Below are 18,186 nucleotides of genomic sequence, written 5' to 3'. Positions count from 1 at the left end.
AACGTATACAGCTGTCACTCAATGTCTAGGTTTTACAGTAAGGGGATTTGTAACTGGATTAGTCAGTGCTGCAGTAACGGGCGGGACATTTCCCTGGGTTAAATAACTTGTAAATATAGTAGGAGCCGCAATTCTTTACTTGAATGGAGAGTGATATGGCACAACAGGCAAACTCATTAATGCAGACGTTTCTTGTGGCTTTACCCTCAGCCATTGTGGGATGACCACCACTCAACCAGATAGAATAGACTGCACCACAACGGTTCGTCAGTGGACATGTGGTCACCATTTTTGTGCCTGCAGCTCCTTGGAAGCGATACCAGCCATTGAGTGTGTCGTCACATTTTTCGTTTACTGTCACGTAGTCATATTTTCTTTCTGCATCTGTCAGATTTTGGTAATGTTGCCAGTGACATACATCAACTAAAGGAAATACACAAATGTGTAAATAAATACGTGATAAACGCAGAAAGACATTTGAACAAGCACGAAAAAAGTAAATCAATGAAATACGTAATTAAGAATTGATTCACGCATTATAGAGTTGCTTGATGCGCAGTCAAGACAAACTCTAGCGTCTTTAATGCTCTCCGACTTTTCGTTTGGCGTATGAAATACATAAAAGTGCTAAAATTTCCATTGGTGTAAATCACGTGAAATAGGATGAGGTTTACTAATTAAACATTGTCGTATTCTCGGTATTGGACTGCAACTGCAATCATGGACAAATTGTTTTGGAAAATAATCATAACAATACTACCTACAGAACGAGTGTCGGCACCCCCATTCCCCCTTTCCATGTTGGAAAATGGTATAATGCAAACTTGTGTTGTACTTAAGCATTATGTCAACATTACACAGGGATAGGGAGGGGCAAAATGCGAAAAGAATGTCGATTGTGACCATGGTTGTAGCTTGGAATGGAGCCTCGTGTGGGGGGATATAATCATAAGGACTGATTAAAGTCGTTTGCATTTGAAAATACTCTCCGCATTAGCCGCAGTCACAAGCTACAATCATGGACAAAAGTCTTGGGACAAATTTGCACTTTTGGCGCTTTTGCTCACACGCCAGAGGCGAATACAACTTCACCTGCCTAACCTCGCCCCCACCCCCCATACAATGTTGAAAACTAGTACCTGCAATTTCACCTGATTTTCAACATTGTGTTGGGTGGGGAGGGGGGACAGCAACGCGCTTTTAAAGGATATAGCAGCGTTTTTTTTTGTTGTTGTTGTTGTTTTTATTTCAATTCTAAAACACGGATAATTCGTCATATTACATAAGTGTCCCAAGGACTTTTGTCCACGATTGTAATTCCAGTCCAACACCGAGAATACGAAAATGGCCAATTGAGGTGTGTCTTACACATAATGGGGGATGGAGCGGATAGCGGCCAGTTTGTCCTGCATCGTTCCACGAGGCAAGTTCGTTAACCCTGCGCCAAACTCGGAAGACCGAGGAATCACTCTTCATCTAATGTTTAACCTTCGCGTTGTCGGACATGGGTGATCCTAACAGGAGTGCAGGACTCCAGCTGACATAGCTCTAGGGGTCATAGAGACGAACAAACCACCTCGGTTCGGTTAGATGGTTACCCCATTCAGAGTAGCATATTTTAGGAGATCGATTTGTCTTCTGAGGTTTCTCAAGCGACCAATCTTCTCCGTCTATCCATTCGTGTCCCTCGCGCCCAAACATCGAGTTGTTTGTCTCTGTTTTCCGAACAGATCAATTCCGGGTAATACAGTATAATCTGGTTTCACATGTTTTGTGTAACAGTTGAATATATACAGTGGAACCTCGATTTAACGAAGTCGCTGGGGACCGGCCAAATTTGTTCGTTAAATCGAGGGTTCGTTATTTATATCGAAAACCTCGATATAACGAAATGAGGGGAAACGACCAAAATGTTCGTTATATCGAGGTCATAGTTAATGACTGATTTGTAACACAGGTGACTTCTGTCACGCAATTCAATGCAATTTTCGTCACTCAGAAGTGCCGCGTTTTGAGATGCAATTCATTAAGCATGGTGGCTTTCACTATCAATTATTTTCACTTTTGAGCAGACGTGCAGCTTTTGTTTACAAAAAACGACACTTTCAGAGTAGCGATTTAAAAATGTTACAACATAGAGGTTGTACAGAAAACTGTCCATGTAAACAAGGAAACGGGCTTTAGTGTTGTTATGTTGCACTACCCAACATTTCCGGTTTTCAAAGAAGATAGAGCAGAAGTTAATTGATGTCGAAATACTATAGTGCCAATGTCTATGACATATAATAAGCCGTTGACTGAAAGGTTGCTGTCTCTTTACCATAAGGATTACAAGGATTTGTTGACTGTTGATCTGTTCAGCGTTTATCTTCTGTCGCATGTTGACATTGTAATTCGTGATATCGAGGTAGATTTTGCGTTTGGGCTTCCGGATTATGTTCGTTATATCGAAGAATTCGTTATATCGAGGTTCTATTCCATACATTTTACTGTAACTTTGGCCGAGACATAGAATATCGTTCGTTATGTCGAGGACCTCGTTAAATAGAGGTTCGCTAAATCGAGGTTCCACTGTAATATATAATGGCAATGTGTAGACAAATAAACAAACTGACGAGTTGTGAAATACGAATGAATGAATGTTTTAGCTGAAAGATAGGCCGTAACAGGATTTGTTATATTTGACGCTTGCATATGGTGTTAGACTACGAGTAGTCCCTCTTTCGCTCAGTCCGTCGTGCGTGACGCGAAAGAAAACCGCGAGAAGAAAATAGCCGCGCGAGTTCACGCGGCCGTTTTTTTCTCGCAGTTTATTTATGGTCTCGCTCGACGGACTAAGCGGACGAAGCGGACTAAGCGAAAGACGAACTACTCGTAGTCTAATACTCGTTGAAAGTATGACTGAGTGGGGTACGAACGCGCGCGCATTAATAAATTTGTTTTGCAGTGCATATCAAAAATAGCGATAAATTGGCCTGCCATCAGCCAATTACAACGGATCGCGAGTTATGTCACAGTCATATAATGATATCAATAAATCATAATAAATACATGATTAAACGTTGATAATTAACAAATAGATTCCATGTTGCCGTGCGTCTGTTCAGTAATAGATCACAGATGACGTCAAAATGTGGTAAGAACAAAAAAGTGGCACAGATTGATCAGTTGACTGGTGTCATCAAAACTCCATTCGAACTCGGCTGATTCCCACTCTTCGGCCGCCATGTTAATATTTCCACGAAGGCAAGTGACCCCAAACTCGAAAACGATTAGTTGAAGCCATTTAACAGGCGGCAACCTCTTGAACGGAATAGAGCCAAGCCCTATTTTCTTTTAACAACGTTCAACAACTTTGAACATGTTGAACGGCACATTTCTGTTTCAACGTTCAACATCACGTTTCGCAGCCCCCAGGTTCAACCGGCCCGAGCTTGTGAGGGCCGGTCTTGATGGTGGAGGCTGCGATAAGGTGAAATAAGGGTCCCTCTGCGAAATGGTATTTGATTAATCCCCTATATACTACTAAACCTCTCTATTTAGCTTTTGTCAAAAGGCGTGAAAAAAAAAAGGAGAACAAACCAAAATTTTGAAAAAAGGATGAATGAATTGACACTGAAATAATTCTAAAGAAAATCCTAAGGCCAAAAGTTGAAGGTCTTTTGTTAAATATAAGTACTTCTTTCAGCGCAGTTTGTCACACGATGCCCTCTAAATAAAATAAGTACAGTTCATAGTAAGTAACCTGGTGATCCAGGAAAGTCTTTGCCACCAAGTAACCTATAACTTGTCGCCATTATGGTAGGCTGTGAACGCAGACGTATTTTCCACTGTCGACTAAACCAGAATTTTTGGTCGCCAAGGATGAAATTTTAGCCTCATTGGCGACCGTACCGGTCACAATTTCAAGCCTTTTAGCAATGTATCTAATTAAATTTTGTGGGTGGACAATAAATTGGTGTTGCTGAAAATTAATGTTCGGACATCATGTACGATCATAATGTGGAATTGGCCGGACATATTTAAAATGTGGTCGGACAATGTCCGATGACCGCCTGTTATTTCCATCCCTGAGTGACTTGTTCGGTATCTAAACTTTCGGTGTCATTTCGTGAGTGAAGTAGCCGGAGATTTTCGTCAGAGTAGGTGGCGATAATCGCCGGTAACTAATGACAGCCCTGATTTCAACGTTCAACATCACATTATACACTGTTCAACATTTGTTGAACAGCAGCTGCAATATTCGTTAATTACTCAACAAATGTTGAACCTTGTATCATTGGCTTAAAGTATGCTATACACAGACATGAAACAAACCTGTGCAATTTTGTCCATCTCCAGTGTATCCGTCTTTACAAGAGCAGTTGTACCCTCCATTGGTGTTGTTGCAGCTGGCGTTCACGTGGCATTTGTGAGAACCTCTCTCGCATTCATCAATATCTAAAGTTAAGGTAAAACATGTTTCATAGGATCCACTGAATCGGAGAAGCAACTAAGTTCCTTTAATTCGTTAGATTACCTCTAAAAATTATAAAATTTGGAATATCAGTTAAACTTGGTTTTAAGAGCCAATGTAACTGTGAATTTTTAACGAGAAGCTGTCTCTAAGTGATCGAGAATTTGTCTGGGGAAAGGACCGAAAAATTCGTTTACTGAAGAGAGTCAAAAATCATGGTGAACTAATTTTTTAGAAATACGGGAGTCTTAATGTCAACATGTAAAGAACGAGATGTGCAAACTTTCAGCTTCTACCACAGAATATTTGATGTTCAACGAAATTTGCGCTAAATGATAGTTACAACACAAGGGCTATGTTAGGAGTAGCATAGTTACCATTCTCACAGTATTCGCCCTCGAACCCAGTAGTACACGAACATCGATATCCTTTCTTTGTAAAACCGGACTGACAAGTTGAGTTGTTCTCGCACTTCCGTCCGATCTTTCCGCACTTGTTCTGAAACGCAGAAAAGGAAAATAGTTGCTTCTAATTAATCCAATGCTCTCTCGTTGTTAGAATAAATATATGAACGACTGTTCAAGATATAGGTTTATTTCACAATTGGAATTGAAAGTCTCTCAGCCGACTTTTAGCAGACTCAACCCGGAAGTTAGAAAGGTAATGTATGCACAAATATTAAAATTTTTGTAGAGAGCCTATACAGTGCCCTATACCCTTGGTATAAATTGGCTTATTAAACAAGTGAAGGCGAAAAGTTAAAAAAAAAAATAAATTAAAAAAATGATAGTCACTTACTTCGGCGCCACGATAGTAGTAAAGCTGATTGTCTTTCAGATCCCCGTCGTGCTCCAAGTGAGTGGAGTTATTCAGCTCACATTCATGTGTTCCACTCTCATGATCTTTGTTCTTGATATTAAGACTGACACAGTTTGCATTCAGGTAGCAACGGTATTCACACTCGTCCAAGTCCTTGACAATCATGGTTTTTATCCAGTGGTTCACTAAACGTTTCTCAGCATAGAAATAGTGGGCTGGAAAGTACAGCTCACGTCCTCCATCTGAAAAAATATAAGCATGTTTATTTAAAGAGTTTTTAATAAAAAAAAAGAAATTCTGAAATAAGTACATAGTGTCTCTTATAAACATGCAGTATATCTTTATTTCGATTTACTCACAACGCACAAGATTAATTTTTTTTTGCCAGACCTTTGTATAAACAAATCGGTGAAACTATAATTTCTAACCACTTCGTTATCGTTCTCATACCAAATAAGGAATAACTTCCTTAAAGGGGAGCCAAGAGTGTAGTCCCAATTTTCTTGTCGGCTTCCTTAGTCGTGATCCGAGATAACGGCATGATGTATTTCAGAGTTCACGTTTCAGTGTCATCGCTTTTTATGAAGAATTTATGACAAAATCTGATAGTAAATTGAGAAATTTCAGTTTCTAGTGGACCAGAATAATTTTAGGTACTTTTCAGTCCCTTTTACATTTTCTAAAGATAGTATTAAATAGTTGCCTTGAGTAACATTGAGAACATTTTAGTTATGGGAACTGGAGAAGATAAATTTAAAAGTTCAAAGAAATAACGCAAACGCTGGTAAAATTTTATCATAAGTTTCATTTCACCAGTACTTTCAAGTGTTTTTTTCGATATATGCTGATGTTAGACATGATTTATTTTTCAGAAGAATTTTAAAACAGTCAAACAGAAGTTTGCAAAACGATGTAAATAATCTCAGTACAAAGTGTTTGTCCACATGTTACTCGAACCTTAGGTGAATTCCTTCTTAAATATTCGACGCTGATGGTTAAATCGTTTACTTAGTGTTTGATTGAAATTGCAAACTACAAATATTTTGAAGACTGGACATCTCGAAGTCGTAATTTAGTGATAATTAGCGAAGAACGTAAAAAGGTATGAAACTTAAATCGACTTTTTAAAGTTGTAGTAGCGGCTTGTTTTTTAATCTTTCCCTCGCCGAGATCAATCATAAATTCTCCTAGCTAAGCATCACACATTTCTCAGTTACTGTCTTTGTGAGAATTTGGTGGTATATCAATATAATATCCACGTTGTTTTTGCCACCTGTCCATTCCGACAGCATATTAATATTCTGACAATAGAGAGTGTTGATCAAGCTTTTCAAGTTTAGTTAAGAAAAAAATAATAGTGTGGAACCCGAAATTTCGCTCTATGGCAGAAAAATGAATCCTACTCTCGAAATATCAGCTTTTGTGGACTCATAGGTGTGATTAGGTCTAATGGAAAATTTCCGTGCTACAAGACCGAAATTAGATTGTCACGGAAATGACTAATTAATACGAGACACGACGTCTATGTTGGATTTACATCATGAACTTATTTTTAGTCTCTGTTTTAGTCAAAACGTTTCTGGTTGAGGGAAATTTATACAGGGTTTTAATCTTTGGCAAGTTTTTACAAAACAATTTACATTTAATTCGATAATATTTTTACTATAACGTCAAACCCCTGCAAACTTCTCTTTAGGATTTTCGCTTAAACAACCTCCGCTAAGAGTATTGTTATTCTAAATTAGCGGTGGGTAATGATGAGGATCACCGCCAAAAAATGCCTTATGTAATTTGTCTATTTTCAAGTTCCTTGCGCGCTGAACACTCCTTAAATTAAGCACTTTAGGACTCTTTCAGTAGGGCACCTCAACACTCCTTAACCTACGCACTTTAAGACCCCTTAAATTGCGCACTTTAAAACTCCTTAAATAGCGCACTTTAAGAATGGCTGACTGTTAGGATCGCGAAACGCCGGTCAACGACCCATTTGGCAAATCGCTCATATTTTGCCCAAAGATACCCTTAGGTGACCTAATTCTAAAAATCATATTTCAAGGTTCTAGCGAATTTTTATTTTTCAAAAATTCGCGAAAATTTGAAAGCGCGGTCAAAGTGCGTTTTTCGTGTAATAAAATGACCGAAATAAGGTGCGAGGACGAAGCGCTGGTAAAGTCTTAAAATAAACTCAATTGACTTCAAACTTCACACAAATGTGGAGCAATCACTCTAATTTATTCCTCGTTTTAAACTAATCTCAGAGATGTTGATATAGTGGTTTTCCGAACCATTTTAAAAACACCTATGAAGCGTCTGAAAAATAACGGCACAATATAGGTCATGTTTAACAGCATAAAAATGCATCTGGTACCTCACTTTCCGATTATTTTACTTTACAGCCTAGAAATATCATTATTAAACATATATCATGCCAAGTGTCATGCTCGAACTCGCAGTATTTCCCTTTGAGAAAAACGAAAATCTACGTCAATGTGTTGGGCGCAAATAACACAATAATTATACACGAACAAGAGACAAATCAGTTTCAACGGCGAAAGTAAAAGGCCATCATTCATTAAAACCCCGTCAATTCACTGCTATCAGTAGAAACATAATGTCCACTACATAAAAACTGTTTTTAGACGTTTTCGAAACATTGCGCGTTAACTTTGTTTAATTTCCCGTCCGCCGTAATGTCTAGTCTGTCATCGCGTGTATTTCCTTAATGTAAACAACACTGTGAATGGTTTTCACGACAGACGCAAGAGATTTCCTGTAATGTTTTCGGTTCACCAAAACGCTTTAAGTTCGTTAAGACACAATAATGGGTCAACTTGGAATGCTGTTTAGCATTAAGGACGTTAAAGGACTGTAAATTAATCGAGTTGAAATATCTTGAAGCAAATCAAAATCGCGCCCTTATTCTAATTTGGTAAACAGCCGACCTCCGTTCAAGTTCAAGAAGTCGAGAGGTTAATTTGGCAATGTATTACTGGTACAACAACAAAATCAAACCGAGGTCACAAAAGTGTAAGTTTAAAAGTGTAGTGGCAAGTCCCAAATAAATTTCGCCTATATAAAATGGAAACAGGAAGTGAAACGCTCTGACCCGAAACAAATAAACAAAATATTAATACGACTAGTTTAATCCGAAAATGTTACAGAAAACATACCTAAAAGCCGTCGATTCCCCTCAATACCACTCCGTATTGCCTTAAAGAGCCCAAGCTTCCTGCTGTAAGAATCAGGGGCCTCAGGAATCTGTTTTTATCATATCGGCAACCACGCTGCGTGGCTGATATTCGAGACTCAGTGAAAGTTGTCACACAACCGTACGAGCAGCCCAGTCACGCTTTCACTGCTCTTGCGCAAATGTTCAACATTTCGCAATTTACCTAAACCGATTACAAGTTTAAAGTAGTGACAGTAGACTGAAATGCGCTTCTTAAAGCTGACCTATCCAGGAGCAATTATTTCTTGTTTTTGAATGGTTCTTAGTTGTAGCTACAGTCGGGAAGGGGGGGGGGGGGGGGAGGGGGTACTCCTGGAAATTTCGGATATCTGTATGCCGTGGAAGATTAAGTGGTCTCCAGCTCTTAACGCCAACACTGACACACCAGATGATTCTCGAAGTATCACAGGGATCACTAAGCTAAATAATTTTGAGTTTAGCTCCGCTGAGTCAATTACCTGTTGGCGCGCATATTGCATTGACCGTGGACAGGTGGAAAAACAATTAAACGGGAAAAGCCTGGTGCACATTGTAATTTAGCGTTGTTCAACACGCAATCGGTCAGGTTGTAATGCTAATCGTATTTGACAGAATCTCAAGTTTTCTCTCGACACATACTGGGGTGACATACTCCTAGATGGGCGTGGCCGGGAGCCATGAGTCAGGTCAGTCAACTCGCAAAGCTTAACAGAAGAGTGATAGTGAACCACTGGTGGAAGGACTGCAGATTGTCCCTACGCTTTACCCTGATAGGCCTCTGTTTTATTCTAATGAACTGATGCTGTGACAATGATACCATTTAGCTTTATGAACATGCTAAATGTCAAGGGTTTCTTTCGCAATAGTAGTATGTCACCCCAGTATGTGTCGAAAGAAAACTTGAGATTCTCTCAAATACGATTAACATTACAACCAGACCGACTGCGTGTTGGACAACGCTAAATTACAATGTGCAACAGGCTTTTCCGGTTTAACTGTTTTTCCACCTGTCCACGGTCAATGCAATATGCGCGCCAACGGTTAATTGACTCAGCGGAGCTACACTCCAAATTATTTAGCTTAGTGACCCCTGTGATACTTCGAGAATCATCTAGCGTTTCAGTGTTGGCGTTAAGAGCTGGAGACCACTTAATCATACATACATACATAATTTATGTCATAAAGCAGGTTGGAGATCAAAATTGGCAAGACGCTAAGTCCTGATGTGGACCTGCACTATCTAAAATTATAAATTAATAAAATCCTACGTAATACATAATCCTACATAATTAAGACATTGGCTGAATAAATAGTGATAGCTAAAAATAGATAAGTAGTAAGAATATACAATAAAATTTTAAAAGTAATTGAAGTCTAAGGAGTCTTCCACGGCATACAGATATCCGAAATTTCCGGGAATACCCTCTCCCCACCTCCCCGACTGTAGCTACAACTAAGAGCCATTCAAAAACAAGAAATAATTGTTCCTCGATAGGACAGCTTTAAAAAGCACATTTCAATCTACTGTCACTACTTTAAACTTGTAGTCGGTTTATGTAAATTGCGAAATGTTGAACATTTGCGCAAGAGCAGTGAAAGCGTGACTGGGCTGCTCGTACGGTTGTGTGACAACTTTTACTGAGTCTCGAATATCAGCCACGCAGCATGGTTGCCGATATAATAACTACAGATTCATGAGGCCTCTGATTCTTACAGCAGAAAGCTTGGGCTCTTTAAGGCAATACGGAGTGGTATCGAGGGGAATCGACGGCTTTTAGGTATGTTTTCTGTAACATTTTCGGATTAAATTAGTCGTATTAATATTTTGTTTATTTGTTTCGGGTCAGACCGTTTCACATCTTGTTTCCAATTTATATAGGCGAAATTTATTTGGAACTTGCCACTACACTTTTAAACTTACACTTTTGATGACCTCGGTTTGATTTTGTTGTTGTACCGGTAATACTTTGCCGGATTAACCTCTCGACTTCTTGAACTTGAACGGAGATCGGCTGTTTACCAAATTAGAATGAAGGCGCGATTTTGATTTGCTTCAAGATCTTTCAACTCAATTAATTTACAATCCTTTAACGTCCTTGATGCTAAAAAGCATTCCAAGTTGACCCATCATTGTGTCTTAATGAGCTTAAAGCGTTTTAGTGAATCGAAAGCATTAAGGTTCCAGGAAATCTCTTGCGTTTGTTATGACAACCATATACGTGTTGTTGACATTAAGGAAATACACGCGATGACAAACTAGACATGACGGCGGACACGAAATTAAACAAAGTTAACGCGCAATGGTTCGAAAACGTCTAAAAACAGTTTTTATGCAGTGGACATTATGTTTCTACTGATAGCAGTGAATTGACGGGATTCTAAGTAATGACAGCCTTTTACTTTCGCCATTGAAATTGATTTGTCTCTGGTTCGTGCATAATTATTGTGTTATTTGCGCCGAACACATTGACATAGATTTTCGTTTTTCACAAAGGAAAATACTGCGAGTTCGAGCATGAAACTTGGCATGGTATATCTTTAATAATGATATTTTAAGGCTGTAAAGTAAAATAATCGGAAAGTGAGGTACCAGATGCATTTTTATGCTGTTAAACATGACCTATATTTTGCCGTTATTTTTCAGACGCTTCATAGGTGTTTTTAAAATGGTTCGGAAAACCACTATATCAACATATCTGAGATTAATTTAAAGCGAGGTATAAATTAGAGTGGTTGTTCCACATTTGTGTGAAGTTTGAAGTCAATTGAGTTTATTTTAAGACTTAAGCAGCGCTTCGTCCTCACACCTTATTTCGGTCATTTTATTACACGAAAACCCGCACTTTGACCGCGCTTTCAAATTTTCGCGAATTTCTGAAAAATAAAAATTCGCTGGAACCTTTAAATATGATTTTTAGAATTAGGTTACCTAAGGGTATCTTTGGGCAAAATATGAGCGATTTGTCAAATGGGACGTTGACCGGCGTTTCTCGATCCTAACAGTCAGCCATTCTTAACAATTCTTAAGTAGCGCACTTTACGACTCCTTAAATTGCGCACTTTAAGACTCCTTAAATAGCGCACTTTAAGACTCCTGAAAATGCACACTTTAACAATTCTTACATAGCGCACTTTAAGACTCCTTAAACTGCGCAATGTAAGGCTTTAGAAATTACACAAGTTAAGATTCTTACAATTTCGCACTTAGGCACTCCTTAAATTACGCATTTTCAGACTCCTGAAATTGCGCACTTTAAGACTCCTTAAATCGCGTACTTTAAGACTCCTTAAGTCGCTCAGTTTATCACTCCTTAAATTGCGCACTTTATTAAGACTCCTTGAGTTGCGAACTTTAAGACCCTCTCAATAAAACACTTTAAAGTGCCACTGAAACGAAATTTTCGTACTCTCTTTTATTAGCCCAATTTGTAGTTTCAAACGTGCTTAAAATAATGGTGAACTTTATTTCTGTCAAATCCTAACGGAAAGTGCCTTTTTTTAGCTGCTGAAATCGACTTTTTGGAGCAAAACTGTGTCCGGGCTCTGGAACCGAATTTAAGGACCTTGTGACGTCACTGGTTGTATTCACGCAAGAAGCGCTATAGATTCTCTCTTGTTTTCACTTGATTTACTCAAGTTTATTTTTCATATTGTCGATACCTGCTAGTTTTCTACCTTGTAATTTCTGTCCAGTCTTGACAGGAAATACATATCATGAACGTTGGAGGGCGCCAACGAGTGTAGATTCACCAAAATAAATGCTACAGATTAGAACAGCTCAGTTACTTTTCGAACATCTTGAGTACTCGATTGGAGATTTCGAAGACGAGTGTGGCAACTTTTATATCACGTCAAAGCCTAAACACGATATTTCGTCGTCTGTTTTCAGCCTGGTTCTGAAATTTGGATTCTCACGTTTATCTAAGGTCTATTACACAAGGTTCGAATATATCCTCGGCAACTTTACTGCAGTAAAAGCCGTAAGCGCATCAGCCATCCGCACAATCACGAAGTTATTAACGGTTCACAAGCTTTGAGTCGAGTACTTCTTTGCACACAGAGGGCATCTTTTTATGATACTAATAAGTAAGAGTTCTTGTGGTAGACAAAATGTATCTTTGACGATTGTGATCCGCAGCAGGGTTTGCTTTGTCGCTGCATACGTATCAGTGTAAACAAAGCGGGAATTTCGCTTCTCTTTTACACGTATCTCCCAATTGCAATATTTCACGGTCGATGGATTACTTTGAGTTCTTTAGCACATACTTATGTCTATGATCTTCATTTAATGGTATCCAAATTCAAAGCAATTCGTTAAAACGTCACTAGTTTACACTCCTTTCGAAGGTTTATTAAACAGAATTTGAACTAATTTGCATATATCACCTTTCGCCGTCGACATTGTCACGCTTTCTCTCGTTTCCTGAAAACATACCTGTAGGGTCATGGCAGCTTAGTTTACCTTTATAGTTTAAATTCGCTCCCTCACATAAAAGAAGAGGGTTTCTTAAATTGTTGCTGATTTGATAACTTGTAGGATGTAACAGATACAACTGGACTAAAGGTCACTGTAGCACAATCTCGTCCGCGGTGAAACTCAAAAAGCCGCGTCCGGTTTCCTCGAAGCGAAGCGACTCGAAACTCGAAGCGTTGTTGCTGCGATTCGTGCATCAGCAGTCCGGATAATAATTTCAAAAGCCGCTTTCTCTTGTTTTCATGTCTTTTTTACTTTATGAGTGTAGGTATTGTTTAATTGAGTGGTGGCCATTTCACCAAGTCAGTCCCGATCATTTTGCGATCTAAGGGACCGTTCATTTTTTATCAGGTAGGGGGGGGGGGGCTGGTGGGATTTGGGGGGGGGGGGGGGCTGGTGGGATTTGGGGGGGGGGGCATCCCAAAAAAATAAGGGAAAAAGGGGGGGTCACGTGAAACATTTTAGTAAAACTTTAAAATGGCATAATGTTTGAATATCAAAAAAATTGCTATAGAATAAACATAGAAGGCAGGATACAAATTTATTACAAACTTTCCTTCTGCTTTAAAAAAACGTTTGGCGACAAAAAGCATTTGTAGCTACTGAAAAGAAGTATTTAACACTGTTATTTTCGAATGCAACTTTCACTGGCACTCATCTTCATCTTCGGTGTCATCGAGTTCTTCGTCGCCGCTTGTGCTGCTATGGAAGTCTGTTTCACCAATGCTGCAAGAAGCAGCAATGCTTTCCGTCAGAGTGTGCTCTTCAGGGTACATGAAGGTGTAAACATAATCTTTGACTTCCTGCTCAAGGTTTGTGGTGAAATAATTCCGGCCCTTCCAAGAGCTGTGCAATGTATGGCCCATCTCTTCTAAATAACGACGTGGCAACATCCTCAACTTTAATACACTCTTCCGGGACGGCCGTTCTAGGAGGGTACACAAGGCATTGTGGAAGATCATTTCCTAGCGGGTTTCCAACACAGATTCCATAAACTCGTTGGACGTTGTTTTCAGTCCGCTTCCTCTTTCTTTCATTTGACTTTCTGCGGTTTTCTTTTTTCCTTCTCCTTTTGTTGATGTGCTGTTTGAGTGTGCCCTTGAATATGCTGTTATAATTGCTCTTCTTATTTTCTAGTGCTTCCATGTCCTGCGTGACCTTCGTCAACTTAGCTTCTATACATTTGATCTGTTTTACATCTTTCAATATGACATTCAACTTTTCCACAATTGCTCTGAGCTCTTTGATGGAAAAGTTCAGTTTTCTTCCATCACTGGGCTTCAACTGGTACCCTGGCACGGAAAACTCACCCGCCCTTTCTGAACAGCCATCCGCACTTAGAAAGATTGCTTCTTTTGCTTGTAAGATGTCAAACTGCCTGGATCGTTCAGCTGTAAACCTTTTCTTAAACGACTCGTCGCTTTCGCCATTATTGCGCATTTTGGAATTTTGCGCATTTAAAAAGCAGCAAGAGTGAGAAAGTAAAGGCAATTGTAAGACATTCATGTTTGCAGCAGAAGAGGCCTCTCAAAGCTGGCCAACCAACACTGAGAAATGCCAGGACATTGACACAAAATGACAACAGGGCAAGTGCTGACAGCAGTGAAACGGATGAAAGTGACAATGATGAGTATGACAGTGATGCCATTGACTCTGGGAGAGAAGATGACTCAAATGACGTCATTCTTGCATTCATCAATTCACATGAGGAAGATGCCAATGAAAGGCCAAATGCCACACGCTCCGGGCGAGCCATAACTAGGAGATCCGAAATTGACTTCTCTTTCTTTTGATTTGTTTTTTAAACAACAGCTCTCTGTCGTATAGGGATTGTAAATATTGTCTTCATAGCGAGCACAATAACGTGAAGTAGGGGGATAATAGAGAAATATTAAAAAAGTTGAAATCTAAATATTGTTTGTTCAATTTTTTTTTTTTTTTGGGGGGGGGTCAACCCAAAAAATGACCGCTATAAAGGGGGGCTCATGTGAAAAAATTGGTAAGCTGAGGGGGGTCATGCGATTTTTAAATGGTGCTTCCCAAATCCCACCAGCCTCCCCTCCCTCATAAAAAAATGAACGGTCCCTAAGAACTCCCACTCGTTTGCTTGCTTACATAAAATATCCTGCAAATGTCCAATTAAATAGACTGAAAAGCCCCAGGATCGACTCTCCACCTCTTCTTGTCTAAGGCTACTGTTATTATCTGCTTTACAGCTCTGAGATGTCCTTAAGATGTTTTTGGGGGGGCTTCGAACAGTATTCTCTTCTCCCATAATCACTCTAAATTTTCAGTTCGGCATGAGAGTAATACAACCAGTGACGTCACTAGGCTGTTTTGGCCGCGCCAAGATGGCCGCCAATTTTGGGCTTAACCAACCAACTTCGAACGGCTGAAAAAGCAGTTTTCGCTTACCGTATGCAAAAAAAAAGTCCGCAGTGTTTCCAAGTAAGGTTGAAACTTTATTACTAAGCAAAAATCTCACATACGAAAATTTCGTTTCAGTGGCACTTTAAGACCTCTAAAATTGTGCACTTTAAGGCTTTTTTGCAATTGCGCACTTTAAAACTCCTTAAATTACGCACTTAAGGAATCATTAAATTAGGCAGTTTAAGACTCCTTATATTACGCACTTTAAGACTGCTTAAATAGCGCACTTTAAAGTGCACCATTTAATGAGTCTTAAAGCGCGCAATTTAAATTGTGCACTTTAAGACTCCTTAAATTACGCACTTTAAGACTCTTCAAATTGCGCAACTTAAGACTCCTTAAATCGTGCACTTTAACACTCCTTAAATTGCGCGCTTTAACACTCCTTAAATTTCTTCTTGTTATAGCATATGTTAAAGCAGCTGAGTATTACCTACTGCGCAATCTTGAATTGAAGTTAATTTATACTAAGTTTTAAATTCCTTTTCATTGGAAAAAACTGCAAGAGAAGGAAGAAAAATCATTCGTCTGTTTCGATTATCAAAATATGAATTCTGTCAACAGCGTTTTCTCGAGTTCTGTGATTGCATGGGATTATACAAGAAAGGGTTTTACAAGAACCAACACCAAACCGAACAAATAAATAGTAGATCAGAGTTCTGTTGTCTGCTCAAATTTGCCTGGGTTGGGGGCGGTTTTTGACAAACAGTAGCAACTTCCGCTTAGATCATTGTGAGTTTCGACTTACAGGCCAAAATAATGCAGAGTTGATTATTCTACTCGCTCTAGGAAACAGACCGTTTTAATGAAAAGCACGAGCCATATATACGTGTACCACAAAGTAAAATCAAGTTTAAAACACAAGACAAGAAAATTGAAGTAATTTGAATTTGGTAAACATGGTTGATGCCCGTATCTCATACAGGATATTTTTTGTGGACTTAAAAAGATCGAGTGACTGTCCAAGGATTTACAGTAAGCACCTCCAGTTAAATGTTAGACACTTTTTCCAATGAGGAGGAAAATACTCAACATCAACCTTTAATCAAGTAAACATGGTTTCTTCAAACCGTTGTCATTTGCCTTTTTATGTATTAGGGTAACGATAGTTTAAGACTCGTCTCACTTCCTCGTTTTACATGCTGTCAGTGCGGCACTTTTCGGAATGAACTGGTTATGAAGACAAACGCGTGTAGATTTCTATCACATTGCTTCCAAATCTGCGGCTAATCAGAGATCATCAGCGAATGTCTTGGTTCCCGATTCAACCAGAAAACTACAGACTAACCCTCGATCACGAAAAGAAGTAGATAGGCTTGCTTACATATCATTTAATTTTCAAAAATTGTACAGACTATTGTGACAATATCAGTTGATGCCACTCTTGATTTTCTTTCTTCTCGTCACATGTCTGCGCTTGACAAGATTAAGACAGTACAAAGACTTAGGGTATGGAAAGAATGTGATGCTTCTTCGAACAAATTAGGCATAATTTCCGACTAAAGATTCGTTGCCCAAATTATCAAGAATCCTTTAACAGCCATCTTTAACCAAACTGGGGAACGCTGACTTAGAAATTAAGATAGTATCTATGAAATGCAAAGCAGGTAAAGAGGAAATTTTTTTAAACTCACCCTGCGCCCGAGTTGGACAAGGGATTACTGAAATCCATGACACGAGAACGAAAAGCAGAGAGAAACTCATTCTTAACCTGCGGCGGATGTCTCCACTTAATAACTCTCAGATACAAGTCAATACAGTATTGAATAATCACCAGTGATGTCTTGCCGAATTAAGCTCCAACAAAAGCTAACAACGACTAATCAAAGATGGCACGATATGGCTTAAAGTTAAAACAGTGCTCAGATAACAGACGTAAACCAATCATGTTACTTATTCGCCTGACTGCACTCCACAAAGCACATATAAACTTTCTGGTTTAATTGTGCATTTTTAATGAGTAAATAGAATACGGTTCTTTAATTAATTTATTTACCTACATGTAGGTTGGTTAAATGCATTTGAAGGAGAACCACTCTAGTAAAAGTTTGAATTTTAGTTTTTCTTTTTTTTCTTCCTTTCTTTTTTTTGTTTTTTCGAAAAAAAAGGCATGGTTAAGGTCGTTAAGCTAATTCACTGTTCTCAAGCGTTGATAAAATAGATTTTCTGCAGTGAAGCCTTAGATCAATGACGAAAATAAATTCTCAAATTTCGATTTTCCTTCTAAGAAATAGCACTCTTTCTTACACTAAACGCAGCGATGATTAAGTTTCAGATTTCCGCTATTTAGTTTTGCATCAAGACATTTTATTGTTATACTTTCATTTGTTTGAATGTTATTTTTTTGAACACATATATAGTTTATTAAGATGGTCTTCTTCGTTAATGATATCCCTTTTTCATCCCGCGTGTTTGCCTTTAAATTTGTATATTCTACAATGAGAAATTGTAGATGTTGAATAAAAAGACATGTGAAAGACTATTGGGAGAGAAAGTTGCTCAAGAATCAATAAGGTACACGACGAAAGATTTCCTAATCGGAGCTTACACTTTCTACCAATGCCTTAAAACTTTAAATTTATGCAATTTTGCCCCTTGATATTAAGTTTCTGTTGATAGTTTCAAGACATCACTTGTTCCATTAAAATAATTGAAAATTATCCCTTGTCTCATGCAAAAGATTATGATTTCTTGTTCCCAAAAATCTTTGGAGTCTCCAAAAAGCAAAGAACGAGAAAGATAAAGATTTTGAAGTGCAAGCACTTAAGCTTTACGTGTGTTAACGGAAAAGTGTTCATC

General features: G+C 38.7%; 3 protein-coding genes across 3 annotated transcripts in view; 1 reads left to right on the top strand and 2 right to left on the bottom strand.

Moving 5' to 3' along the window:
* Positions 1–18,186, top strand: part of LOC145495529 (solute carrier family 25 member 32-like) — a 240,583-nt gene that overhangs the window by 128,666 nt on the left and 93,731 nt on the right. The gene's annotated exons all lie outside the window — the stretch shown is intronic.
* Positions 1–18,186, bottom strand: part of LOC145495627 (uromodulin-like) — a 176,107-nt gene that overhangs the window by 95,272 nt on the left and 62,649 nt on the right. The window lies entirely within an intron of this gene.
* Positions 59–17,435, bottom strand: LOC145495628 (uromodulin-like). The gene is made up of 5 exons (XM_081475253.1): positions 17,022–17,435; positions 5,255–5,517; positions 4,834–4,954; positions 4,318–4,440; positions 59–423 (listed from the first exon to the last, which is right to left on the bottom strand). The coding sequence occupies exons 1-5, from the start codon at positions 17,089–17,091 to the stop codon at positions 59–61; spliced, it is 942 nt and encodes a 313-aa protein (XP_081331379.1). The 5' UTR covers positions 17,092–17,435.

Source organism: Orbicella franksi, chromosome 8 (assembly GCF_964199315.1).
Source record: "Orbicella franksi chromosome 8, jaOrbFran1.1, whole genome shotgun sequence".
In the NCBI taxonomy this organism is placed as follows: Eukaryota; Metazoa; Cnidaria; class Anthozoa; order Scleractinia; family Merulinidae; genus Orbicella; species Orbicella franksi.
The sequence above is the reverse complement of the archived record's forward strand: the minus strand, read 5'-3'. Positions and strand labels throughout refer to the sequence as shown.

Bases quoted from the DNA above. Each gene is read 5' to 3' on its own strand.
- LOC145495628 (XM_081475253.1), bottom strand. From the start codon at position 17,091: ATGAGTTTCTCTCTGCTTTTCGTTCTCGTGTCATGGATTTCAGTAATC. The intron at 5,518-17,021 runs GTGAGTTTAAAA...ATATTTTTTCAG, and splicing joins TTGTCCAACTCGGGCGCAGG to ATGGAGGACGTGAGCTGTAC. The intron at 4,441-4,833 runs GTAACTATGCTA...CCTTAACTTTAG, and splicing joins GGGCGAATACTGTGAGAATG to ATATTGATGAATGCGAGAGA.